The sequence below is a fragment of the Acomys russatus genome, chromosome 11, assembly GCF_903995435.1.
Source record: "Acomys russatus chromosome 11, mAcoRus1.1, whole genome shotgun sequence".
In the NCBI taxonomy this organism is placed as follows: domain Eukaryota; kingdom Metazoa; phylum Chordata; class Mammalia; order Rodentia; family Muridae; genus Acomys; species Acomys russatus.
In genome coordinates this window covers 36,925,016-36,951,859 of record NC_067147.1, presented here as the reverse complement: position 1 = coordinate 36,951,859, position 26,844 = coordinate 36,925,016, and the positions used below count along the sequence as shown (strand labels likewise).

Genomic DNA, 26,844 nt, shown 5'->3' with positions numbered 1-26,844 from the left:
GCCTTCCTACCCTAAGACCTGGCTTGCTAGTCCAAGACTGTTAGGGCATACAGGCAGACAGTAAGTAATAAGTGAGGGGCTACTAGGGGAGTCTAAACGTAGCCCCAGATCGCTTGACTCTGGAGCTGTAACATTTCAGCTAACCACGCAGCCTTGTAGATAGGGCGTCGTCAGTTCATGTCTGCGTAACTCCCTTGTTTTCTCTTTCCTCTTCAGTTTTGGCCTTGATTCTTTAACACCTGTTGAGCTATGTGGTGTTTTTAAGGATTCATGTGAGTTTAATATTAAGTCATTGTCTTTTCACTGAAATGGTGTTTTCTATTTACTGGAAGTAGGAACAGGATACATCACTATGGAAGGATTTCTGTTTATTTAACTAACAGTTTCTATTTAAAAAACAAAACAAAACCTTAAGACAAGATAGTCATCTATGTGAACATTCATGGTTATGTAGGTCATGTAATAAGTCATTACTAGCCTATTTTTAAATAATAAATGTTTCTTTGAAATTTTCATGTCATATATGTACTGAGATTTTTACTATTTAATTTTTTTTGGAAGGTAATAGTACCACGCCATATTTAAACCAGTATTCTAAGGAACCTTTCTTGGTGTTGATAGTAATTGTTCTGATGATGAACTTAGTCCTTTTAATGTTCAGGGTTTATGCTAATTCTTACAGAAAACAAAATTATGAAGACATTCGCTTCCTCCTCAAATTGTCTATAGTTGGGGAAATACACTATTCCGTGTTTTTAAAAAGGTACTGGTCTCCGAGGACAATTATAAAAGAACTCAGTGCTATCTATGTCTGTAAAGTTACTTTCACTGCTCTCCTGTAGGTTTACAAAGATGTTCATGGAGCATCCAGAGCCTGGGCAGCAAGGTGGATTAGGAAAGGAACTGTTTTTAAACTAGTACAGCATCTTCATGACAGATATGGGTTTCTATGTATGGTAGCTTTTATTTTGTAAATCTTCTTAATGTTTGACTTGCTATTGTTTTATTTAGGGGCCTGGCTTCTTTAATAAAGCTAATTAAGAGCAAAAAGATAGCAGGGCTGGGGAGACAGTCAGTAAAGTGCCTAAGTATAGCCCGAGTCTGCTCTCTAGAACCCATCCTAAAAAAATAAAAAAATGAAAGAAGTGGGACACAGTGGCACATTTTTGTAATTCCAGTGCTGGGGAATTGGGGCTTGCTGGCCAGCCAGCCTAGCAGAATCTGCAAGACACAGACCAGTGAGAGGCCCTGTCTATAAGCAAGGCAACTGGCTCCTGAGGTTGTCCTCTGGTTTTATATATAGGGGCACATGTGCACCTGTACACATGAAACCTACAGATAAGCAGCACAAGCAATGATTTAGCATATCAAAATGAAGTGGAAAGTTGACAGACTCACCTTGAGCAGAGTTTGAATACATTTTTTCAAGTACACGGATTTGATTTGTGGTTCAAAGAATGAATAGGCTGAGATGGCCAGAGGGAATATGAGGGTTGTCTGGCAAGAAATGGAGTACAAGATATAATTGGCCTGTTTATAATTAACTGAGAATAATACCATGCCAGCATTACTAGTTAGATATTTTCAGTTGATACTGGCCTTTCTTCTTTAGTGGGTTAAGCTTTTCATGCCTATAGATGTACTGAAAACAAGAAGTCAGACACCTTGACTTACATATTTCAGTTGATACCTTTTCCTTTCTCAACCAATTAAACAATATGCCATGTATCACTTTAATTGTATGTTAAACACTTAACTGCTTTGGGCAGACATAAAAATCTTAAAAGACATGAACTTAGTATGTGAATGGTTGTAGAAATGAAAATTTGAATTTAATGCCACCTCTTACTGTATTATCTCGATGTCTTGGCAGATTTACCTTCACGTGTGTATTATGCGTATTATATGTTAGCACTGTAGTTACCTGTTTGATTGATACAGACATAGACCTCAGACTTGACAATTGTACAGGTTCCTTACTAAGATAACATGGATATGTTGTACTAAATATGTAAATACTTATTTTTTTTCCAGCTACCAACCAATAGTTGATTACATAGATGATCAATTTGAGGCCTATCTCCAAGAAGAATTGAAGATCAAGCGTGCTCTTTTTAACTACCATGACTCTCGCATCCACGTGTGCCTCTACTTCATTGCTCCAACAGGCCATTCTCTAAGGACACTTGACCTCTTAACCATGAAGAGCCTGGACAGCAAGGTGGGTTAGGGAGGAGCCAACTTCTCAAACTTGAAATATTAAAGTGTCTTTATGATAATATGCACATACTTTGTAGCTGTTATTCTGTATCTTTTTTGTTGTTGTTCTTTTCTCATGGAGAGAGAAGGAAAGGGGGGAGGGGTGCCCCAGAGAGAAACAGAGAGACAGAGACAGAGAAAGAGAGGAAGGGGGGGGGGGGAGAGAGAGAGAGAGAGAGAGAGAGAGAGAGAGAGGGTTTCTCTGTGTAGCCCTGACTATCTTGGAACTTGCTCTGTAGACCAGGCTGGCCTCAAATTCACAAAGATGCACCTGCTTCTGCCTCCCAAGTGCTGAGATTTAAGGCATGCTCTTCTGCATATCTTTAGATACAAATACTAAACAAGTTCTCTTTTTAGTGATCATACATACTATAATTGTTCTGTAAATTTTCATATAGAAGTTATTTGACAGTTTTATTTTAGACAAAATTAGAAGAATAACTTCATTGGCAAAGATTATAGCATAGTATTTCATCTTGGTGAAATATGTTTTTATTTGAACCATACCAAGAAGATTTGCTCCTGAATTTTTGAATCAAGTAGATATTTATAAACTTAGGAAGTTTTAAAATAGTTTCACAAATTAACTCACTGAAAATTTTTATGCTTATTTAAAAGTTGAAAAAATTTATATTTATTTAAAAGTTGAAAAACACTAGTTACTGTCCTAATCCCAAAGGAATCTGTTCATGTACAAATTAGTGCTTTTTAAAGGATTACAATCAAAAGTGAAATTTAGTATTATAGAGAGAAGTATGATGTAGTATAAAGGCCATAGAATGTTTTATCAGTGGAAAGTGACTTAGATATTGGTTGTATCCCTTACAAGCTATTTCATCTGAGGCAAGGGCTTTTAGCTCTCTGTGCCTCAGTTTCCTAACTCCCTATATACAAAGTAGGTAAAGTCTTGCTTCAAGTGTAGATGCGAAAATTAATCCAATTAAATAAAGGGCCTAGCAAGTAGATATTCCCAGTAAGAAATAGCTATTATCATTACCTTGTGAGAATAAAATGGGATAATGTATATTGTCCCTGTTCAATTATGTATTCAGTATGTAAAAAAGATAGGCATGTTGCTTACTTTTTCTTTTTTTGTCTTTTTTTTTCTCCCCGAGACAGGGTTTCTCTGCGTAGCCCTGACTGTCCTTGACTTGCTTAATAGAACAGGCTGGCCTTGAACTCACAGAGATCCACCTGCCTCTACCTCCCCGGTGCTAGGATTAAAGGCATGGGCCACTGCACCTGGCACTTTTCTTCTTAAATTGCCAGAATATAATTGTATTCCACAGACAGAGAATTGTTTTATTATAGTGTATAAACACATATCACTAATCTCTAACTTTGATGGTTTAAATATATTCTCTTTTTATTTCAAGGTGTAAACGACCTCATAAAATCAAGCACCTTTTTTTCTTTTCTTTCTTTTTTCTTTTATTCTTTTTGTGTTTTGTGTAAGAAGGTTGTTAACCATGGCCTTCTGGCTTCTTAATATACTAGTCTATTGTAAAATAGGCAGTAGAAGCTGGGGTGTGGTGCTAGACCTGTAATCCCAGCTTCTTGGGGAGGCTGATGCATGAGAATTGCATGAGACCAGGAATTTGAAGCCAGCCTGAGCAGTAGAGTAAGATCTGGTCTCAAAAAACCCTGGTAAAAGTAATGATGTCACATCTCACTGATAAGTACTTTCCTAGCATGTGCGAGGCCCTAGGTCCAATTCTTAGCACTTCAGTAACTTAATAAAATAAGTAAGTAACAGAGATTGACAAATAAATACTGTCTTGCTTCCCTGCAGTCCAGCCATGTACCCGCTGTTGCTGCACTGAGGAAGCTAGCCAGGCTTGGGTGTGTTCACTGGAGTAGGGGTGAGCTCACTAAGGAAGAGCCACGTAGTTCAAAGCAGTTGCCTGTTACCTGGTCTATTAATTTCTTATTAATAGCCAAATTTTTATTTAGAATATTCTTATCTTGGAAATGGAAGGACTGGCCAACCAGCCACCTCTAGCTCTGCCAGGATCAGTTTGTACTAATAAGTTCTGTTAGTGGATTTTCAGGAATATTTTTCAGCAGTCCAACCCCTTACCTCTCAAGTTACTTATGAAACACATTACCAAAGACTTTGAAATGAAATGTTTTCTGGTGACAGGAAAGAAATTGCCAGCACTAATCATTCATGTGAAGATTGGAAAGTTGCTTTTGTCTTGTTCAGATGGTGACAAGTGACCCTCTTTGGCAGCATCCATTATTCTCTTCCCTGTGAGAACCATGCACACATTGATATTTAATACATTTATGTAGCTTGGAAACAATTACAATTTTAAAACTTTGACGTAAGATTGAATATCTCAGTATAGATTCTTTTGTTGGTTTGTTTGTTTTTGTTTTGCCGAGACAGGGTTTCTTTGGGTAACAGAGCCTGGTTGTCCTGTACTCACTCTGTAGACCAGGCTGGCCTCAAACTCACAGAGACCCGCCTGCTTCTACCTGCCTAGTGCTGGCATTAAAGGCATGTGCCACCACGCCTGGCTCTCAGTACAGATTCTTGAAACCAAGTATTTGGTATAAAAACAACTTTTATGTACTTTGAAACCTACTTACTCATAATGTTGCAGTTTTCTGCTCTCCAGTTCATGGATAGTCGGCAAAACCATTATCTCCTTGGCAGTGTTTGGAAGGCTAGTAAATACAGAGGCATGTACCGAGTCAGTGCAGAACTAGAGAAGAAGAAACATTTAGAAAATGAAGAGGAATTGCAGCTTTATTTTTACTTTCACTATTTGGAAAATTATACTGCGTCACATGTATCTAGTTCATTAGCCTAAGGGTTTAGGTTCAAAATAGAAAAACATGATCAGAAAACTTAGTTTGTGGAGACATCAACCTTTTGTGGGGACATTAATCTTATCCAGGACTAAGTTTTTAAGTTAGTGCTCACAACCCCACATTTCTCTTTCTCAAGCAGTAAGAGGGCTGCAGCGATGCTGCGGAAGCCGGTCCTTGCATCAGAACATTTAGCTGGTACTGGCTGTTTCCTTCCAGTACTGTGGTAGACTTGTCTGATGACTGGGCCTGACAGCAGTGAATAAAGGGAAAAAAGAGGCAAAGGAGAAATGTCACCTGTTCTCTTAGTTTTTGTTGGGCATCAATTACTTAATTCTCAGATTATTAAGAAATAAAAGTTGTTAGTGAATTAAGCAGGTGATTTTTGCTTATAGCCTATTATCTTTTACTTGCCTCATGTGGAGTTGAAAAATACTTTGATGGAAAGAAAATAATGAGATTCTAAACCTAAATGCAAATGAAAATTTAATTTTACAAGAGCCCCTTTAAAAATTATTAGAACCATAACAATTGAGTTATAATCTGAATAAATTAATTAAATAATAAAAAGAATTGTTACAACCTAGCATCCATAGGAATGGTTGTATAAGAGTTATGTATATGCACATGTGAGAGTGACAACTATTAATTATTTTGGTTAGAGGGATTTAACACTTTGTCTGGAAAAGGGTGGGTAGTAAAATATGTCAGCCTCCTCTGCGCTTAATGGCAACTCCTTTCATCTCTTGTAACAGGAAAGTAGAATAAATGTATAGATGTGGTGGTGTTTCAGCTTACTATCATTTATAAAAACGTAGGCAGCAACCTGGATCATAATTTGCCAATTTCTGATCAGAGAAATTTATTGTCAGAGACTAGTTTTTGTTTGGGAAAACTATGACTATAGGATTAAAAACACAAACTTCCATGATGAGACTGTGTATTTTCTTTCTTAATAGGTGAACATTATACCATTAATTGCCAAGGCAGACACAATTTCTAAAAGCGAATTGCAGAAGTTTAAGATGAAGCTCATGAGTGAATTGGTCAACAATGGTGTTCAGATCTATCAGTTTCCAACAGATGACGACACCACTGCCAAGATCAACGGTGCAATGAATGTGAGCTCCGCACTGCATACAAGTCTGTTCCTCTTGTAAAAATAAAGCTGAGTCGAGTTTTGATTGACATTGTTGCAACAGGAGTCCCACATATCCGATGCTTTACTTCCTGAGGTTTTAGTTTTTATTATGAAAATAGAAAGTGGAAAATTGCAGAAATAAATACGTGCTAGTTTTCAGTTGTGTGCTAATCTGAATAGTGTGATGAAAATCTCATCACAGGCGTTGTACCGACTGACATCATGAAAACAATGCTGACTCTAGTATAATAGTACTTTGAGAGAGACACAGTTGTATATTTTCAGTGTTTATTGTCCCATTTGATCATTACTTATTAATCTCTTATGGTACCTAATTTATAAATGTTTGCAAGTGTTCTGAATAGGAAAAAGCATTCTCTCTATGGGGCTGTGCACAGGTCATACTTTCAGGCATCTACTGGGTTCTCGGGATGTACCACCCATAAATAAAGGGAGGCCTGGGAGATGTGTTTTCACTGTGTTTCCCAGAAGGGCTTCAATTAAGGTGAACTGTCAGAAAGTCCAGTGGAGTAAGCTTTGCTGGTTGGAAAACAGTTCCTGGGTGTCTCCAGGTTTGTTCTCCTTCCTCTGTTTTCTCCTGACTGAGTAATTGATTTGTAAGCTGGGGTTTACCTTTAGTGGAACCACTTTTGATTGACTTAGAAAGGCTCCGTTCTCTCCTGTTTGAAAAACAGGAAAGGATCGTGCAGCCTCCCCTGGAATGCTTTAGAATTTTGCCATGCTTTAGAAAAACCTCAATGCAGCTGCATTTTAAAGAACTCTTGAAGCTGATACTGACCCTCATTCTCCCTTACAGTGTCACCTGTACAGATGAAAGGTTTGCTTAATTTAATGTAATGAAAACGACTAAGTTATTTTTCTGAAAGTTTTGTACTTCTTAAGTTCTTGAAGGGCTGGGGTTTTGAGTCTCATGCTTTGTATGACAATACGTTCTGGAGACTGTTACTTGTCTGCAAAATTTGGTTAGCAGTCTATAAGGGCTAACTCATGAGGGTTAAATGATGTACCCTTAGTTAAGTGCCTAACAACGACATCCCATAACTGTTCATTCTTTTTCCTTTTCCTTTTCTGATTTATCATACACCACTGTATTAGATACTCTTTTATGACAAAAGTTCTGACAAAAGCAACTGAAGTTTATTTTGTCTTGTGGTTTGAGATTACAGTCCATCATGGTGTGGAGTTGTGGCAGCAGAGGTATGCAGCAGCTGCCACAGTGCATCTGTTGTCAGGAAACACAAGTGATGCTTGTGCTCACTCAGGTCCATCCTTTCTACTGTGTGCAGTTCCCAGCCCAGGGATCATGCTGCCCACGGTCACTTACACCTTCCCCAGACAAACACACATGGCTCTAAATCTGCTCCTGTTGACAGTGAAGATGAGCCATCTCAACCACGATAATAGGAAACCCTAAACTAAATAGCTCTTAAATCCTGATAATGTAAATGAAGTGATTTTCATTCCACTATGCTAAATTACCTTTATAAATTTTATTCATATGCTCATTAGTAATTTATCAGAAGAAAGTTAAGAGACTTTCATTTGTTGGCCTGGTGCAGAGCTGCACACCTGTAATCCTAGCACTTGGGCGCACTGAGGCAGATGGATCTATGTGAGTTCGAGGCCAGCCTGGTCTACAAAGCAAGTCCAAGTCCAGGACAGCCAAGGTTACACAGAGAAACCCTGTTCAAAAACAAAACAAAAACAAACCAACCACCACCACCACCACCACCACCACCACCACCAAAACAAAACAAAACAGAAAGAAAAATAGAAACCTTCATTTAGGTGCTAAATATTAAACCTTACTTGTTTTTACATTAATCTTCCTCTGCAGTTCAGGCCCCAGCTAAGCATGTGAGCTCTCCCTACTCTGGTGGGCCTGACTCCCAGGTGCTAGCCCAGTTTGGATGGCGCCCGTCTGTTCTCAGTAATCTCTTGTTCCTCTTGGCTTGCATAGCACTTACTGCACTAGCGTCATTTTGAAGACTTTGTGCATTTATATTGTTAGCGTGCATGTTATACTAAATGTAGATACAGTATTTTATATACTAGATGATGTGTACAGTTTCTAAAACACCTTTGCTTTTTAGGGGGAAAATATTCACGACAGTGTCACATTTATCAGAATTCTCCTCCTCCTGCTTCTCCTTCCCCCCCCCTTCTTTTAATTTTCAAATAACACTATGCCTTTTATGTGGGAGATGCCCAGCAAATAAGTTTTTAGTAGTCTTCAAAAGTAACTTGTAGAATAATTAGTACATATTCCAAGCTTAGTAGAATTGCTGTTTAAATATTCTTCATTATTTTCATCACTGATATTTTAGTCACTTACATTGTGGCATAAAAAATGATGAGATTGATGTTTGGTTCCTTTCCAGGGACATTTGCCATTTGCTGTTGTAGGAAGTATGGATGAGATAAAAATTGGAAATAAAATGGTCAAAGCTCGCCAGTATCCTTGGGGTATTGTACAAGGTAAATAAGATAAACTATGACAGAAAATATATGTGTTGCCTGGTAATCGCAAAACTGAATCAGACAAATTGAGGTGATGCTTATTTGGATTATAATTAGTAATCAGAGGAATTGGCTGCGTGCTGCCAGAGCTGTGCCATCTCCCTGTGCCGCTCCATGTCTCTTCTGCTGGTCACCTTCACAAGGTGAGATGTGCAGCTGTATACTTAGGTCAGAATGTAGCTTTCTCTTTGATGCTGAGGATCCAGCCAGCGTGCTTGAGCATGCTCGAACATGCTCTGTGCAGCTCCATCCCTAGTCCTTGATGAGAATTTTAATCTTTAAGGCAGTGGGTAAATATTACATGCAAATGCATTGCTGTGTAGGTCAGAGCACAGTGTACTATCTTACAATTATGTTTTCTGATCATAGTATTGCTAAAGTATTTTCAAAAGGAATTAGCAAGCCAGCTTAAAAAGTTAAATACACTTATTTAGCATTATAATAAGCAAGTAAATTAGTGCACTTTTACTTGACTTTGTTTGTTTTGAAGTTTTAAGATATAGCCTCGCTGTGTAGCCCCGATTGGCCTGGAACTCATGTCTTCCTGCTTAATTTCTCTGAGTTTGAGGGGCATGTTAGGACTGTGTGCCCCACTTGGCCTTATTTCTAATGGCATTAAATGGAGACTGGCTTACAGAGTATTTTTAATATTTTAATTGACTTTTTGGGGAGAGGATTGCCTTTGATTTTATGAAATGTTCTTGCTATGTAGCCTAGCTGGCTTGGAAAGTGTGAAACTCTCATCTCTACCTCTAAGTCCTGGGATTATATGCATATATATGTTACCATGCTCAGTTGATAGTATTTTTAAAATGAAAGTAAGATATTGGGAAAACTTTTAATTTAATTAAAGTATAAAATAAACTGGGTATGATATGCCTCAAGTCCTAGCTCCTTGCAGGAGGGTGGGGCTGGGGGTTGGGCTAAATCCAGAAGATTTCAAGCTTGATGCTAATCTGCAAGACAGGTCTGACTCAGATACATAATTAAATACATTTCTAAAATTTAAAAGTCTTGGTCACTGTAATATATTTATTTATAGTTCTGTGGTAATCATAAATATAGAATGGCTATACCAATGTGTTCACTAATTCTAAATATTTAATATAAATTAATAATTGAAATATTGTAGAAAAATAATTTGATTATTGTAGATCTGGACAGAATTTAATGCTTCAGAATGAACAGTCTTAGTTTAAAAAAATAGTAAAATGCCCTGAGTTTATAGTTGGTAAACTAACAATACTAGTGAAATAACTGGAGCGTACAGCAATGAAAAATATTTTTCTTTTTCTTTCTTTCTTTCTTTCTTTCTTTTTTTTTTTTTCTTTGATTTTTTTCGAGACAGGGTCTCTCTGTATAGCCTTAGCTGTCCTGGATTCACTTTGTAGACCAGGCTGGCCTCGAACCCACAGTGATCCATCTGCCTCTGCCTCCCGAGTGCTGGGATTAAAGGCGTGGGCTACCACGCCCAGCCTGAAAAATATTTTTCTACATCCTCTTTATCCATAGACTACTATTTTTGAAGCAGATTTCTCAGTCAGTTAATATTACATGTAATTTGGTTTATATAATGCAAGAATCTCTTCCTTGGTTGCTTGTATATACTAATAGTATCCATTAATCATAATTGGCCATCTTGCTGTTTGTTTCACTTATGTTTTCATTTACATGCTCATTTGACAAGAACTAAAATTGTGTGACAGGAATTAAAACTAACATTGTTCTTTACTTCATTTTCTATGGCTAGTGGAAAATGAAAATCACTGTGACTTTGTAAAGCTGCGGGAAATGCTAATTTGTACAAAACATGGAGGACCTGCGGGAGCAGACCCATACAAGGCACTATGAGCTTTACAGGCGCTGCAAACTGGAGGAAATGGGCTTTGCAGATGTGGGCCCAGAAAACAAGCCCCTCAGGTAAGGGAAAAGCAGCAACAGGAAGTTAAAAAGGATTACTCTTTCTTAAGTATCCATAGTGATGGTAGTGAACTTTTGGAAATCTGACTTTGAAATTGATTCATTTGGCTTCTCCAATCAAGTGCTAAGTTCTTGCTTCTGAAGATTATGCCTAACTCTAAAGGAGCTAAGAAAAAGACAGTCCTTTTATACAGCTACTTGGGGAAACTATGTCATAGAGCTTGTAAGTTCAAGTTATGCCTGGACTGTAGAACCAGTTCAGGACCAACTTGGGCAATACAAATAGCATCCTATCTCAAAAAGGGAAAAAAGGGAAAAAAAGGTGGGGCGAGGTGGCGTGGTGACTGTGTTCAGTGTTAGGAATACTAGCATGTGGGAGGCCCTGAACAAGGAGAACAAAAAAAGTTACATAATTACAATGTGTAGTGTTTAGTATAGGGATAACTGAAGGAAACAGCTTACTTTTTGTTTGCTTGGGCTTTTTTTGTGGGGTGGGGGAGTGTACCCAGAAGTGGATAAAGTATAATTATTATTGCATAAGTCAAGTCATCTCAGTCTTCATTAGTTGCTTTTTCTGAAGGAACATTTGCAGTAACAGGAGCTTAGCCAAACATCTAATATTTTTCCCTTGTAGGGATCTGAGTTCAAATTGTTTCTTATAGTTGCAAGAATTTTAGACCTGAGAACCATGATAAATGACTGGACTACTTAATGCTGCTGTGAATTTCTTTGGTAATTTTATATGGTGCTATGTACTATGCCTGATTTTTAAAAAATGGACACACATATACATAGAATTCTACTTCCTTATGTACTTAATCAAGTCTGATTGGATAAATCACTCTAGAACAGTTTTGATGGGTAAAGCATTTGGTCTTTAGGGTCCCCACTCTTTGGAAAGGAGAAAAGGAGAGCGAGGACTCCTTTTCTACTGTTGGCTGGGAACTCGTGTCACAGAGTAAGCACAGTCGGAAGGAGCAAGAGAATATCTAATCCTTGTTTGGATTGCCGTTGACTTTTTGGAAGACTTAATCATAGATGAAGTTTAAATGTCATTAGTGGTTTAACATAAAAAATTAAGAATTGTATGTGTTTAACCCCTCTCTACTAAATTAATGCTGATGCCAATAGCTCTGATAAGCTGATGATTTTCTGATCATATTATATCTTTACTGAAGATTAACTATTTCAAGTTGGCTTCCCTAGTGTATCCCAGAGGAAGTTTTGCTTCTCATTTCTTCCAAGTCTCAGGGACAATTCAGAGGTCTCTGTGTATACTGAGGAGGCAGAGATCCCAGGTGAGAGCAAACAGGACAGCTATGCAGTATCTTCAAGAAGAGAGGCCGGGTTGCCTGGTGGACTCATCATCAGCACTTGTAGATGACTAAGAAGTGCAGGGTCAGAATTCCAGGGATGGAGCCTAGGAATCTACATGTTAAATGCCCGTTCAGCCAGTAATTATTGTTTATCTGCCATCCGTCTGCTCAGCATGCTAGCTCCTGGGTATGTATACAGGTGGGTCAGACAGACATAACTTGCCCTCGCACTAGATGGGACAGGAGTGTGGAGAGGACATTTTGCCTTATGTGAATAAGAGAGGACGGGGTGGAGCAACCAGAAGTGGACACGGATAGGCTAAGCTGAGAGGCCAGGCACAGGAAGATAGAGGCTTAGAAAGGAATGGTAACATATTTAGATATACAGCTTTAAGGAGTTATTTAAAGATTGGTTTGGATCTAGGATGCTAAGAAAAAAATGAATCAAAAATTATTTCAGCCACCTAAGAAGCAAAGCAAATGGTGGTCGCTGACACAAGCAAGATATGATAGGGAGAGTTTAGTGATGGTGCATGATCAGGAAAATTTTAAAATGTTGAGTTTAAGCAGCTCATTAAGCATTCAGAATGAATGTAATTAAGCAGAAGGCGAAGCTGAGAGGATTTGGTGGGATTTACCAACAGCCCTTGGTAAAACAGAAGCAGGTCACAGCAGCTGCTGTGTGTGTTGGGGCGGTGATGGCAGGACGTGCCAGGGTCTGAGTAAACCAAGACCACACAAGTTTTCTGAGTGTGCCCACTACCCACTGGACTACAGCTTCCGCCCAAGTGGCTACTATTTGTAAGGCTCTGGGCTACGTGCTGGTGGTTTTGTATGATTCCAACTGCTTTGGAGTTAATAAGCTTGTAGACAAGGGCTGCCCAAATTAAATCTTCTTTGCACAATAAATTATAATTGTGATGAGTGCATTAAAGGAAAGGTAGATACGTTATGAGATGGAGGATGTGTTTTAGGTTAAATTGGAAAATTAGGAGAGATACCCTTGGGACAGTAATACAATTTCAGCTATACTAAGTCGGAGAAACCAGAACAAAGCCCAGGAGGAGGAGTGGGCAGCACTGGAGGGTCCTGGCAGAGGACACAGATGTGAAGCGGGCCCCAGTGTGAGGACAACTTCTGTCCTACGCAGGCTGCTCCACTTAACAAGGGGGATCTCTTTAAACTAGATTCTGGACTTCTTAGGCCTGCCTGAGGCACTTGTAGTGCTTGGTCCTTTTGTGAGATTTGATGAAGTTTGTAGAGAAAGTTTATTATAGCTGGATACACAGCAAGCCTTCATAGTTCACAGTTTCATGTTACTTTCTATTTTCTGAGGACTCTTTCCCACTTAAGTTTTTAAAAATATGAGTGGCCTTTAATGCTTGGATTGTGTCAACATAGCAATGAAAAGACGTGCTATATGGGCCTGTGGGGCTCTTTTCCTTCATTACCAGGTCTTCAGTTTGTTTTTCCAACGTCTCTTATTTCAAATGGCTACCCTGAATCATAGTTGATATCTTAATCCACCCATAGCAATCATATTTTTATCATGAGGTCCAAGCATAGATAATTATACACTTGGAGTTTTAATAAACTGATATGTATTGTATGTATTTGTTTCTGTACATATGTACTTTTTTTGAGATTTGGTCTCACTGTGTAGCTTGGCTTGGCTCGCCTGGAACACATTGCATAGACCATGCTGGCCACTAGCTTTGAGCTCACAAAGATCTGCCTGCCTTTGCCCACCAAGTACTGGGATTTTTTAAGGTGTCCCCACCACATGCGGCCTTAATATTTTTATATTATTTAAGTTATATGAACTATACTTTTATAAAAATATAAAACCCAAGTTTAATAATGTCAGATTATCATATCTAGTCTGTTTTCACAATTAACTTCTGTGAACTCTTCATTCAAAATGAGTGAAGTGTGTTACGCCTGTAGTTTTTGTTTTTGCGGTGAATCAGACTCAGGCAAGAACTGCTCCCCAGTTTGTTGAGATGGTGTTTCACCATGTAGTGCAGACTGACCTGCAGCTTGCTCTGTAGCTCAGGGTGCTCTTACATGCTTAATTCTCCTCCTTCTATCTCCAAGGCACTCCTAGGAATCCAGATATGTGCCACATCTGGCTAGGAACTAGTGTTTTGAAAGGAAGATTTATATAGTATTATAGAGTTGCTTAACTGTTGCCTATAGCTATACTGAAATTTTATCTTTGGAACTCTCAAGGTTTGAGTAACTGTGCATTTAATAGAGTTAGAAATTCACCATGTTTATTTCATACTGTACACGTAACACGACCATCTGTGAAAAGGCTTGTGGATTTGACCATGTAAGAACTAAGAATTGCTTTTTACCCCTTTTGCTTCAAGTTAGTCAGACTGATCATAATATCACACAATGGCATTACATACTCATGATAACAAGTTAATTTGATCCTAGAGAGGGGCATAGTATAGCAGGAAATGCTCATGTTCACTTAATAAACGTGACAGTGAACAGTGGTTCATTCATTCACAGGACCAACTGTACATATCGTGTTCCCGAGAGCTATTAAGACTTTCTCCACCACCATAGAATGACGCAACAAATCTCTCAAATTACAACTTCCCCCATAACTACATATCCTGGAAAGTCAGAAGTAGTTGGTGTGATGGAAAGGAAGCAGGAACAGCACACCTCTTTTCTTGTGTTGCAGTTGACTTGAGGCTGTCAGATCTTGTATGGTTATATGTGAGCTTTAAAGGAAGTCTGGTTTGGTTCACACCCCAGCTTCTAGCTTTCCAGGTGTGTTAGTTAGATTTGCTAAGCTCTTGTCCCCTCATCTGGAAATAAGAATGTCAATGCTTGTTCTTCAAGTTTGCTGTGGGCGTGAAGACACTGTAGAGTTGTTTGAGCATCTATTGCTGGTGGCATATAGTCATTAAAGTCTAGGCCTTTTCTCTTCACCAGTTCTATTTTCTTCCTGGGTGTGTGTACAGATAAAGTATTAAGATAGCATTTTAACTGTCAATTGAGAAGAAGCCAGAGCCAGATGTGGTGGCACATGCTTTTAATTCCAACACTCAGGGAGGCAGAGGCAGGTGGATTACTGAGTTCAAGGCCAGTCTGGTCTACAAAGTGAGTCCAGGACAGCCAGGGCTACACAGAGAAACCCTGTCTTAAAAAAAAAAAAAAAAGCCAACACATTATTCATTATGTACATGTTATAAAAGACATATGAATTCTACCTGCAAAATGGAATGAAGTTTCTGAAATTTGCCAAGATTGCTAATACACTTAGAAGCTTCTTTAAAATGAGATGCAAACAAATGAACAACAACAACAAAAAAACCCACAAAGCCTAGTACTAGGTAAGTTGTCTCCGTGCTCTGAGAGGCAGTCATCTAATCCTTAGGGTATTTAGCACAGTGATGTGTTTTGTTCTTAATGAGATGTTCTTACAGATGTTTAGGGTATCATCTTAGAAGGCCTGCTCTGCATGTCCTCTCAGCTGTGATACTTATCATGCAACATTTTACTGTTTTTCCTTCAACTTATCACATATTAATAAACATTCTTAAATCCACATATATTTAATGTCATTTTAAATGCAATAGAAATTTCTGACTGACATAACAGGAAAGTGAATTTGTATTGTCTGCTGAATCTTGGGGTGTTCACACAGTAAGCTGAAATGGGAGGGCTGGGCATGTCTGATGTAGGAAGGCTTATTGTTGTACATCTGGAGTTTTACACATAAGCAAAGAGAGCTATTTAGAATTTCAGAACAGTCTGCTTGGCCAGAATTGTCTCTACGTAGGAGAAGTGTTTGTCTCTAAAGAAACAATGAAGAAGAAACTAGTGTCTAGACAGGTAACAGATGGCCAAAGGTCCTGTACCTATTTTCAGTATTCGTGATCTATTAAAAAGAGGGAAAGAGGATGTAAATGCTTAGGAAGGTGCTTAGGAAGGACCAGTATAGCGAGGAGAAGGGAAAGCCTTTGTAGAGCAAGTTGCCTCTGCACTTGGCCTTCAAAGACAGCGGAAGCAGCAGAACAGAGTGAGCTTTGGAAGTGGGCAGTGGCATCAGAAACTGGAGAAAACTCAAAATGTAAGGAATGCTTTAAGGACAGTGAGTTATTTGGTTTGGCTAGAACCTAAAGGGACTTGATTCATTTGTTGGGGAATTAATCTGGAAAAGAAGTAGGGCAGATTGCAGTTTCTTGAGTCTTGTCTAAAAGAGATGTGATCTTGTTCTTCAGGTGGTGTAAGTATAACTCAGGGAGAAAGATAAGGAGCTTTGTGGTTTGGGTGGAAGTTCAGGAGTGACCAGAAGAACACAGGAGAGAAGAGGAACTAGAAGCCCCGAGATCATTAAGGAAAACATTTCAATGGTGAAGGCAGAAAATGTCAGAGGTCACATTGGCTACGATACCTGCGGAAATAGAAAGAGGACTGGGTTTTGGGGATGTCAGCTCTACAAATAGATCTGACCTGCCTCAGTGCTCAAGGATAAGCAAAGGGGATAAGTCATGTGGCATCATTACTCAGCGTGTAGCTAGACTGATGCTACGTAACAAAGATTGAAACAGGAACATGTGTGGGATCAAACCAGAGTACTTGGGAAGGACTTTTTAATCAGTCTTAGTTTGCTTTATTAGCTGTAGCATTTAGAGCCTTTCATCTGATGCTGTAGGCAGTGGCACGTTTGGGGGTTCTCAGAAATGATGGTAAATGATAAAATAAGGCCTAATATAAGGCATAGAAAGCCTTGCAAAAACTGTCATATCGTCTTTTTAATATAATAATAACACAAGTAATGTTTTTTAGTCTTCAAGAGACTTATGAAGCCAAAAGACACGAATTCTATGGTGAACGTCAGAGGAAGGAAGAAGAGATGAAGCAGATGTTTGTGCAGCGAGTAAAGGAGAAAGAAGCCATATTGAAAGAAGCTGAGAGAGAGGTAAATGTAGCTCAACTCCAGGTCATTTGTATCTATTGCTTTGGAGAGTCTATAAAATGGGAGGGTTACTTAAGATTGTAATTGGCCTTTGAAAACTATAGCACATAGTCTTTAAATATAGACTTTAAAGAAACTATAACCTGAAATCCAGTCAAACCGTTAGGCTTTGGAGCAAGCATTCTTCCATTAGAAACAGTTTAGCAAAGACTTGTAACTACTTGGTCAGTAAGAAGCATTCTAATACTGTAATCAGAAACATTTCAGCTGTGGCCTGTTGAGTGTTTTTGTAGTTAAAATTCCTTCCCTAGGGGAGACCAAGCAATGTCTACTCCTCTTCCCAAGGTCCCAACAACAGACCAAGGCACACTTTTGCCAATGTTTACTCTGGGGAACCGAGTGATTTAGTTCTTGGGTTCCCTTACAGAGCCTAGGTAAGGAGGTACTTGAGAGAGTTGGCAGCACTTCTCCCCACTGGCCACTCCTGGGAAGCCTTACTCAGCAAGGATGGAGGCTTCCCTGGTAGCAGCATGGTTGGAGCCCCTGGCTGTAGTCTTCTGTTGCCTCCTAGGCCCTCCCCCAGGCCATGGGCAGAGTTGCCAGGTGGTAGGAGCAGCTGGAGAGTTAGGGGAGAATCTGGTGCCCTACTCAGAGGCTCCCTGCAGGGTTGTCAACCATTAACCAGCCCAGCTGGGATTATCTTTTGCCAGGGGTTGCAGTTAAACTCACCAAGATGGTGGTTGTTTGGCTCAGAGGACAGTCAGTCACGACAAAATTGGGGTTGTTCTTTACCATAAAAGAGGCAACCATGAAAGTTGTGAAGTGGCTTCCTTTCTGCTTGCGTTTGGACCTCATGAATGGACTAGAGAACAATGGCAATCAGCCTGGCATGAGAAAATACTAATGGATAAAGTTTTTCTTCTCACTCTTCAAGCAGTGGTTTCAGCTTTGAGTTAGCTCCTCTATTTTCTTATGTGTGTCAATGTCCTTGTGCAAGTGTGTATACATATATGTATGCAGGTCAGAGATCAACTTTGGGTGCTTTCCACTTTGTTTTTGGTTTGTTTGCTTGCTTGATTTGGCCAGGGCTTTCCAAGTAGGCTAGGCTTGCTAGCCAGGAGCCCAGGGATCTGCCTGTCTCTACTATCCACTGCTGGGATAACTTAGCACAGATTACCTCATTGAGCCTTTTAGCAGGGGTTCTGGGCATTGACTCAGATCTTCATGCATTCACAGCACTTGTCTGTTGCTAATGAGCTGTCAGAAACATAGACACATTGATGTGTTTCCACAGTGCTGATATTTATTGAACAAGTTTGTAAGTAAAGTCAGATGACATAACTTTCATTGAGTACAATGCCAAGGTAATGGCAATTTCCCCTGATCACTGGCTCTTGGCAACCTGCCTTTTACTCCAATCTCAATTACTAGTATTAACTCTCAGATCACACATTACATTGCATACAATAGTGTACACAGGTATGAGGGTATGAGTAGGCTAGAGAAGGGCCACAAAGGTACCACAGTCACTGTAAGTGGTTAGCTAAGACAGTAGTGAACACAGAAGCTGCTCAGGGTAGGCAGAGCCAAGGTGTCATAGGACCCTTAAAGACAGGCACTTGAGCTGTTTCAGATATTTACCAAAGGCATAATACAGAAGGGTGAATGACTAGAAATCAGTTGGGATGTTTCAAGCAGTGAAGACTGTCAAGTGGAAAGGATCTTTCAGTCCTTTGACATACCCACTTTGTGGTCACATACAAGTTAGTAGGGCCATCACTGTCTCGGTGTCAGTTGTCCTTTTTACAGAGTCCAAATGAGAATGTTGAACTCTTTGCTGTTCTGGTGTGTTCGATATGTCTTTAGGTATGTTTCTTTTTGTTTTTGCTTTATAATACGCCATGTGTTCCCAGTCTTCTTTGATAATTCATAGGTTGTTTTAGTTACTTTTTGTTGCTGACATAAGATTATATGACCAAGGCAGTTGTGGAAGAAAGAGTTTGTCTGGGCTATGGTTTCAGAGCAGGCCTTCATAATGGCAGGAGAGGCATGGTAGTAGGTGGCTGGAGCAGGAACCTAACAGATAACATCCATAATGGAAGCACAAAACAGAATGAAAGTGGAAGTAGAGTGAAGCTATGAACTGTCAAACCCTCACCCAGTGGCATACTTTCTCTAGCAAAGCTGCACTTTCTAAAGGTTCCATAACCTCCCAAAGATTGCCACCAACTGGGGACCAGATGTTTACATATGCCTATGGGGGGTGTTTCTTATTCAAACCACTAGAGGTTATGACTTTCTACTTGCATGAATAAGTTATTTATCAGCCTGTGTCTCATTGCTACTGGCTGATATTTATGTTTAGAGGGCAGCTCCAGAAGAGCTCCAGATTCTTGGGCTCCCAAACAAGAGGTTGAGCAGGGGCGCAGCAGAAGAGATAGTATCCACCCAGGAATCCTGGCTGCAGCTGCTAGAATTGCCTAATTGTTTCTGGTTATGCTTTCTTGTTGTGTGTTTATGACCATGTAGGTGGTCAAAATTTAACCTTTTTTACTGCTAAAGTCGGTTAAGACTCTGGGGATTCTCTTGGGAACCTAAGAGGAGCCCCTTGACTTTTGTAATCTTTCCTCTTCCTGGTGAATACTATTCTCTCTTTGCAGGATGTGACTGGTTAGAGTCCAGCCCCTAGGTTCTTCTTGTCCTCTGTGATCAAAAAGGACTTATCAGAGCAGTATGGCTCTTTTAGAGGGGTTCTTTTGCCCCTAAGTCTTGGCTTACCTTAAGATGGCAAGAGCCAAAATACTGGTTTTACTTTTAGCCGTCTTGCCTCATTGGCTTAGGCTTCCGAGCTATGGTTTTTGAAAACTCGGAAGCTAGGTTTTTGAAAACCCAGAGGATGTTTCATCCCTCTTGTAGAGTGGATTATAGATTTTGTTTTTAACTTTTGTGTAACAGAAAAAATTTAGACAAAAGCAGATTTTTCACAAACATAGCAGAGAATATAATAATTATGCTGGTTAAATACATTTTTCTTTAAATTAGTTTTTATAACTGTTACCAAGAACTGATCAATGTCATAAGAGGACCCCTTTAGTTAAAGTAGAAATTTTAGAAATAATTATTATTATTTATTCAGATTATATCCCAGTTATTGTCCCCTCACTTGTATCTTTCCATTCCACCCTCCCTCCCTCCCTCTTGTGCCATACTCCCCTCCTCTAGACCTCTGACAGAGGAGACCTTCTCCCTCACCATATGACCAGCCTACCAGGCTTCATCTGGATACCTTGCTTTCCCTTCCTCTGTGTGTCCGCCTGGCCTTCCCACCAAGGGGAAGTGATCAAATCAGGGCCACCAGAGTTCATGTCAGAAGCAGTCCCTGTTCCCCCAACAACCGTGGAGAAAGAGCTGTCCATTGGCTACATCTGAACAGGGGTCTAGATTTACTTACTGCTTGGTTAGTTTGGTTTTTACCTTAGGAATTTTCATAACCTTTAATCACTATACATATTCCATCTTTAAGTTCCATCATAAACTTTTTTTTTCCATCCATAAACCTTTATCATGTACACCCTTTTTATGTTTTTCCTCTCCTGTTTATTGGCTCCTTTATATCCATTAATGCCATAAAGAATAAAAGGAAAACATTTACCAAATTATGTTCATGGAATAACATAATCTCAGGTTACCTGTCCACAAAAAGCTATAGTGGGATACTTTGTTGCCATCGGATTCTTTTAAAGGCTCTTGTACTTATTTTTCCTTTGGTTTCACATGAATTGGAGAGTCTTAGAATGATACTTTCAAACGAGAGCTTGAAAGCAGAGCTTCCAAAGACCTTGGATCATGTACTATCTTGTATAAGCAAGAGAGAAAGTACACCGAGAACAAAAAAATCTTTTTATATTAGCCTTGTAAATATAATCTGAGATAAATTTATTTCGCTGAAGAATTTGGGGTAGATGGCAAATGCCTATTCTTTCCTGGAGGAGCGAGGAAAGAGGAAGGAGGAGCCCAGGGGTGTAGACTAGACAGGACCCTGCACAGTTGTCATCGGCTTCTTCTTTTTTAAAAAAAGTATTTATTTACTATGTATACAGTGATCTACCTGCATGTATACCCACAGGCCAGAAGAGGGCACCAGATCTCATTATAGATTGTTTTGAGCCACCATGCGGTTGCTGGGAATTGAACTCAGGACTTTTGGAAGAACAGACAGTGCTCTTAACCTCTAAGCCATCTCTCTGGCCACCATTGTTGTCTTCCTTATAACACACATAAACTTGACCAGATGAGCTACCATTGTCTGCTGCGTTGTGTGTTAGAGTAGGTATTGACAGGAGATAGGAAACAGTTCCCTCCTCTCAGATTGATTGCTCTTTTTACCCAGAAATAAAGAAAAGATACCAGAGAGGAAATGCTTTTGAAAAACCACCCTCTGACATTTTTAGACTTAAAATTGTCTAATGGTTTCTATGTTATAATAAGGGCAGAGTGTACTTATATTTATTCTTCATGGAATTTTGAGTCAGTGTCAAGTATGTAAGGGTTAACACAAACAGACCACAGGAACAAACCCTCAGGAATGGGATCCAGTGTATAGCCTTTATAGAAGTTGAGGTTGTCCATTAGGAGAAACCTGGTCATAGGGAACTTCTCATTTAACTTTTCATCTGCAGAGTGGATCTAGGTGCAGTGTGCTGTTTGAATTCAAGATCCCATTCAGAGGCCAGGTTTCTCTCTCCCCCAATTTTCAAGAGTATCTAAGGCAAACTTAGCCTAATATTTTTAGATGTATTCCATGGTGTATCTAAAAAAAAAAAAGGGTGTCCTGGATTCCCATATGTAAGGGGAAGGAAAATGAATCAGCGAGTAGGCAGTCCTCAAGATGACACATCTCTTGACCCACCAAGGGTGCCCTTCTACCATGGATGGGTGAGCACACCTCCTATGCAGTCTCCCTCATAGAGGAACAACTCTGGAGGCATCCTCAGTGCTTCCATCTTTATGATTCAGCTCTGTTCTTGGTGCCCTGGTGAAGAAGTCCCTGAAGCCAGTTTGAGCTGACTCAGGGTCAACCATTACCACCTGTTTTTCTTTACTGCTTTAATTTGGAAGCTTTGTCTCATGGACCTCTTATAAATTATCTTTACATTTTGTTTTGGGGATTCTGAGCTAGGCCATTTGAAGTAACCACTGTTTTGTATTGTTCTTTAAGTCCTGTTTTGGGGCTCCTTTGGTCAGTCTTTCCCAGAGCGAACTACTTGTCTAACAAAGACAAAAGACCATAAAAGACAATGTCAAAGACATATTCTGGGCTCGCACATCTATATTGAGCGTAGATAATCTCAGTTAATTTTTCTAATTTGTGTTTGATGGATATATAACACTCCCTCACTATAGTGTAACTCTATTACACCAAGAATTACAAATAACCTCCAAATTTAACTTTTCTTTGGCCTTCCATTGTTTACATTGCTCTCAGCACTAAAGTCTTCCCAGCCCTAGTAGGATAGCTTGTTAAGCCCCAATTACAGCCTTTACCTACTTTCCTAGTTTTCTAAATTTCCTCATAGTCTTCTACATTCCTCTAGAAAACAGTGTGGTCAGGCCTGTCCCAGCAATTGCCCATTCCCTGGTGTAACTTTCTGTTTTAGTTACTTTTTTATTGCTGTGAAGAGGCACCATAACCAAGATACGTATAAAAGAAGGTGCTTAACTTGGGACTCACAGTTCCAGAGAGTGATCCCACGGCATCAGGGTGGAGAGCATGGCAGCCAGCAGGCAGGCATGGCTCCGAAGCAAAAATTGAGAGCTGGGAATCCTCAAAGCCCACCCCTAGTGACACACTTCCTCCAAAAAGGCCACACCTCTAAATAATTCCCAAATAGTTCTGCCAACTGAGACCAAGTGTGAGGTTCTTGACATAAATAGACAATGACACTTGCTTTCCAGTAGTTTCTCGGTATGATTTTCAAATCTTTTTTTAAAAACCATGTATTATCTTTATTTGGAAAATATTTTTGTTGTTGCTTTTGTTGTTAATTTTCTTCTATATTTTTGTGTCCCTTATTCTTATTCAGCATGAATTTGAGACTCTTTATTAAATAGGCTTTACAGATACAATGTAGGGCAAAAACATAAAAATGTTAGCGAATAGTCAAAAGTTTTGTTCCCAAGTCTATCGTGTTTATATATTTGGCTCAGTCAGGTAAAGGAAATCTCTTAAGATCAGAGTTCCCATGGCAACTCAATGCTTTTACTGCAAGTGTGGACAGTAGCATTAACTAAGTTGGATGAAGGGAAGGGAGGGCGTTGTATTGCTCAGATAGAAACCATTCCTGTGTCTGTGCTGCCACATAGTGTCAGTTATGGGAACTGTACTTTGGTTTCACAGCTTCAAGCCAAATTTGAGCACCTTAAAAGAATTCACCAGGAAGAGAGAATGAAACTTGAAGAAAAGAGAAGAATTTTGGAGGAAGAATCAATTGCTTTCTCAAGAAAGAAAGCTACCTGTGATCTATTCCAGAACCAGGCATTTATGGCGGCAGGTAGCAGCATTAAGAAGGACAAAGAACGAAAGAAGTAAGAGTCCTGCCACCCTGTCCCCATATCCCTCCCCTTACCTTTGTCTCCTTGCCCTGCTGGCTTTCCTTTGTCTGTCTCCTTACTCCTGTCTGCCTCCTGCTACCAAACTGCAGTGGCTTCAGAGCAGAGGCTTGGTCCTTGCTGTTCCCCGTCCTTGCAGCACTTAGCGCAGCACTTGCCATGTCCTAGGTCTGCAGGCTTAGCCAAATTAAGGGATGGACAGAATAGAATGTCTCACCATGTGGAAAGGGCAGGTAGGGCAGGGTGGAAGGAGGTGGGTACTGTAATTCACAGCTCTGCCATGATTAGTGCACAGCACGTGTGCGCGCACGCACGCACACACACACACACACACACACACACGCACACACACAGAGTATTTTATGTCTCCTGGAAACTGCACTTGATGGGAGAATCACAGAATTAACTATCTTGTTAATAAAACCTTAATTCTTAGGCTCACTTTAAAATTTAATTGTACTGATCATTGATTTTTGGAGGAATTTTTTATTTAATAAGGGAATCAAGCTATCAGCTGAACTCCTGGCTTTGAAGTGGGAGCTGGTGAGATCAATGATGGATATACAAATGCAGAGGAAGGAGAGAGGGCCACATACAAGGGGGTGGCACCAGTAGTGATTGGATCATAGTCTCAATTTACTTGTTCTGTTGGGAGGCCCCCTGTCATAGGAGGGCAGTGCTCTTGTCTTCCTCACAGAGCAAGGCTCCTGCTTCTGTGCACTCAGTGCCTGTATTTTGTGTAATTATTTGTTGAAAGAATGAATGCATAATAGATGTGTTTTGATTAAAGTTTTACATTTTGAGATATAAATTATAAATACAACTTATTACTGTTTTTACCATGCTTTGAATTAAAAAAGATAAGAGCTTTTTACTTTATTTCTTCATTGTAATCTAGCGTAAGAAAATATTTCCCAGTTTTCCTGTATATCTCCCCAATAAAAGCACTCCTTGAGAGTTATGCTATTGTTCACAAAGTCAGACAAACCCATAGATTCCTTTTTCTTTCATTCCTTGTGCCCTAATATGGCTTCCTTTATGGTAGGCAGTTACAGCGCAGGCTGTTTTTTGTTTTGTTTTGTTTTTGAGATAGGGAGTCATATATTCTGGGGTGGCTCCAGACTCTTTATGTAGCAGCTGAGAACTTGTGGTCCTCATGTGTCTACTTCCAAGTGCTGGGGTTACAGATGTGTGCCCCCATCGTGGTTGAGTTTATATAGTTTTTCATTTACTTTGCTAAAGGATCCCACCCAGGGCTTTATGCATGCTTTACCAGCTGAGCTATAGCCACTCCCCAGCCCAGCACATGGATCTTTAAGGACGCGTCCTCAAGACAATGTGGCTTGATCCTTGTTCTTCTTTCTCAAAGTCCTATAGCTAAAGACCATGTGTGTGTTGTCTATTTGCTGTTCCTTTTATGAAAGCGTTGTAAAATTAATGCTTTTGATAATTTTTGTTTCCTATGTTTTTTTATTGTTCCATTCAAAAGAATTTTTTCTTTCCAGCTCCAATTTTATTTAACACAAGAGTTCCAGAGCACAGATGGTCATCACAATCGAAAGTCATTTGCATGATTTGAGCTTTTGCTCTTTTTGCCTTACCACTAATTCAGTTATCTAGCAAAGGGCTAAAGTTACTCACATTTACAGAAAATATTTTCATGTTTGTAAAGCTGATCTGTTAGCTAAAGTACATATTTCTCGCACATTTACTGTTGTTAGGTATCTCTTAAGTTGCTATTTTGCTGTAGACTTTGGTCTACTTTCCTGCTGCCAGATGTTGCTTACTGCGTGTTTTCTACATAGCAAAGGTTTACTGCCATTGAAACTACAGAACCCTCCATATGATAAATATCTGATTGCATTTTTATTCTAGCATGAACATAGTTCTTCTGCGGTGTACTAAACAAAACACTAAAGGCATATGCTTTGGAATGTATTACAGAGTTAAAGCTAACATCAATAGGAGAAAAGTTAAAAATACTTAATACAGTGACTCATTTGTAATAGTCTGCAGTTCCGTGTCAAAATATGTAAACTTTTATGCTTCAGTGTGTCTTGTTCTGTATTGCTCTGGTAAAACAAAATATGTTTGGAAGTTAAAACATACATTTGTAACCGAATTATAGTATTATTTTTAAGATGCTGCCTTTCAGGAACTAAGAAAGTAGAAAAAATTTTTTTGTATTTTTGTTTTTTTGTTTTGTTTTTCAAGACAGGGTTTCTCTGTATAACAAGTCTGGCTGTCTGGAAAACTCGCTCTGTAGACTAGGCTGGCCGCGAACTCCCAGAGACCCTCCTGCCTTTGCCTACCAAGTGCTGGGATTAAAGGTGTGCACCACCACTGTCCGGCTAAGACAGCTGAAAATTTTATTAGAACATCTGAATCTTAAATATATTAAAAACTTGATACTTCATATTTCAGGAGATATTTGCATTCAGTGCCTTAGTAGTTTTAGAACATTTAATGTTTTGTCTTTTCTAATGGGTATAGGTATATATATTTTCATTCTTTTGTATTTGAACAATCTGTATCCTGAATAAAATTGATATTCTCCACAAATATATGTATTTCCTAAAATGTGTTTAAATTGCTTTAATTTATTGTTTTTAGTGGACACATAACTTATACTCTGATGCTTACTTTTCTACAATGTGTGATGATCTAATCAGGGTAGTTGGCGTACTCATCAACTAAATGGCTATTTTGTATTGAGAGGATTCAGACTCTACTATTAAAAATATACCTTTTTATCAGCCATAGCTACTGTACTGTTGTAGAATATTGTAGAGTGTTCATCTTTTCCAGTCTCACCCTTGCACCTGTACTTTCCGTCCCTACCTTCCCTAGCTCCTTCCCAGCCCCTACTAATCACTGTTCTTCTTTTACGCCTCCAAGAGAGAACACGCAACATCTGTCTTTCTGTGCTTGACTTAGAGCCCTGCCCGGCCTTGGCAATGCAGGTGATAAGACTTCACTCCTAAGCCTGAATAGCACTCAACTGTGTATATCTGTGCTACATTGTCTTTTCTAGTCATCCATTGATAGGCGTCTAGGCTAGTGCCAAATCTAGAGTATTGTGAATAATGCTGCATTAAACATGGACTACAATTGTCTCTTTGATATACTGATTTCATTTCTGCTGGCTATATTCCTAGTAGCAGAACTACGAGGTTATAATGTAGTTCTACTACTGTTATTTTTTAGGAAATTGTTTCCATGATGATCACACCCATTTGTATTTTCACCAATAGTATATGAATGTTATTCTTTCTCTACATCCTCAGCAAAATTAT

The 26,844-nt window shown here is 39.3% G+C and overlaps 1 protein-coding gene across 1 annotated transcript in view; it reads left to right on the top strand.

The window, feature by feature from the left end:
* The window catches only part of Septin10 (septin 10), a 65,182-nt gene extending 39,753 nt beyond the window's left edge, over positions 1-25,429 (top strand). Inside the window, 8 exon segments of the mRNA XM_051153083.1 lie at positions 2,035-2,221; positions 6,036-6,197; positions 8,620-8,716; positions 10,509-10,564; positions 10,566-10,678; positions 16,810-16,942; positions 23,337-23,524; positions 25,054-25,429. Of these exon segments, the coding sequence (XP_051009040.1) occupies positions 2,035-2,221; positions 6,036-6,197; positions 8,620-8,716; positions 10,509-10,564; positions 10,566-10,678; positions 16,810-16,942; positions 23,337-23,524; positions 25,054-25,069 (952 nt within the window). The 3' untranslated portion in view covers positions 25,070-25,429.
* Positions 25,430-26,844: the final 1,415 nt, after the last annotated feature.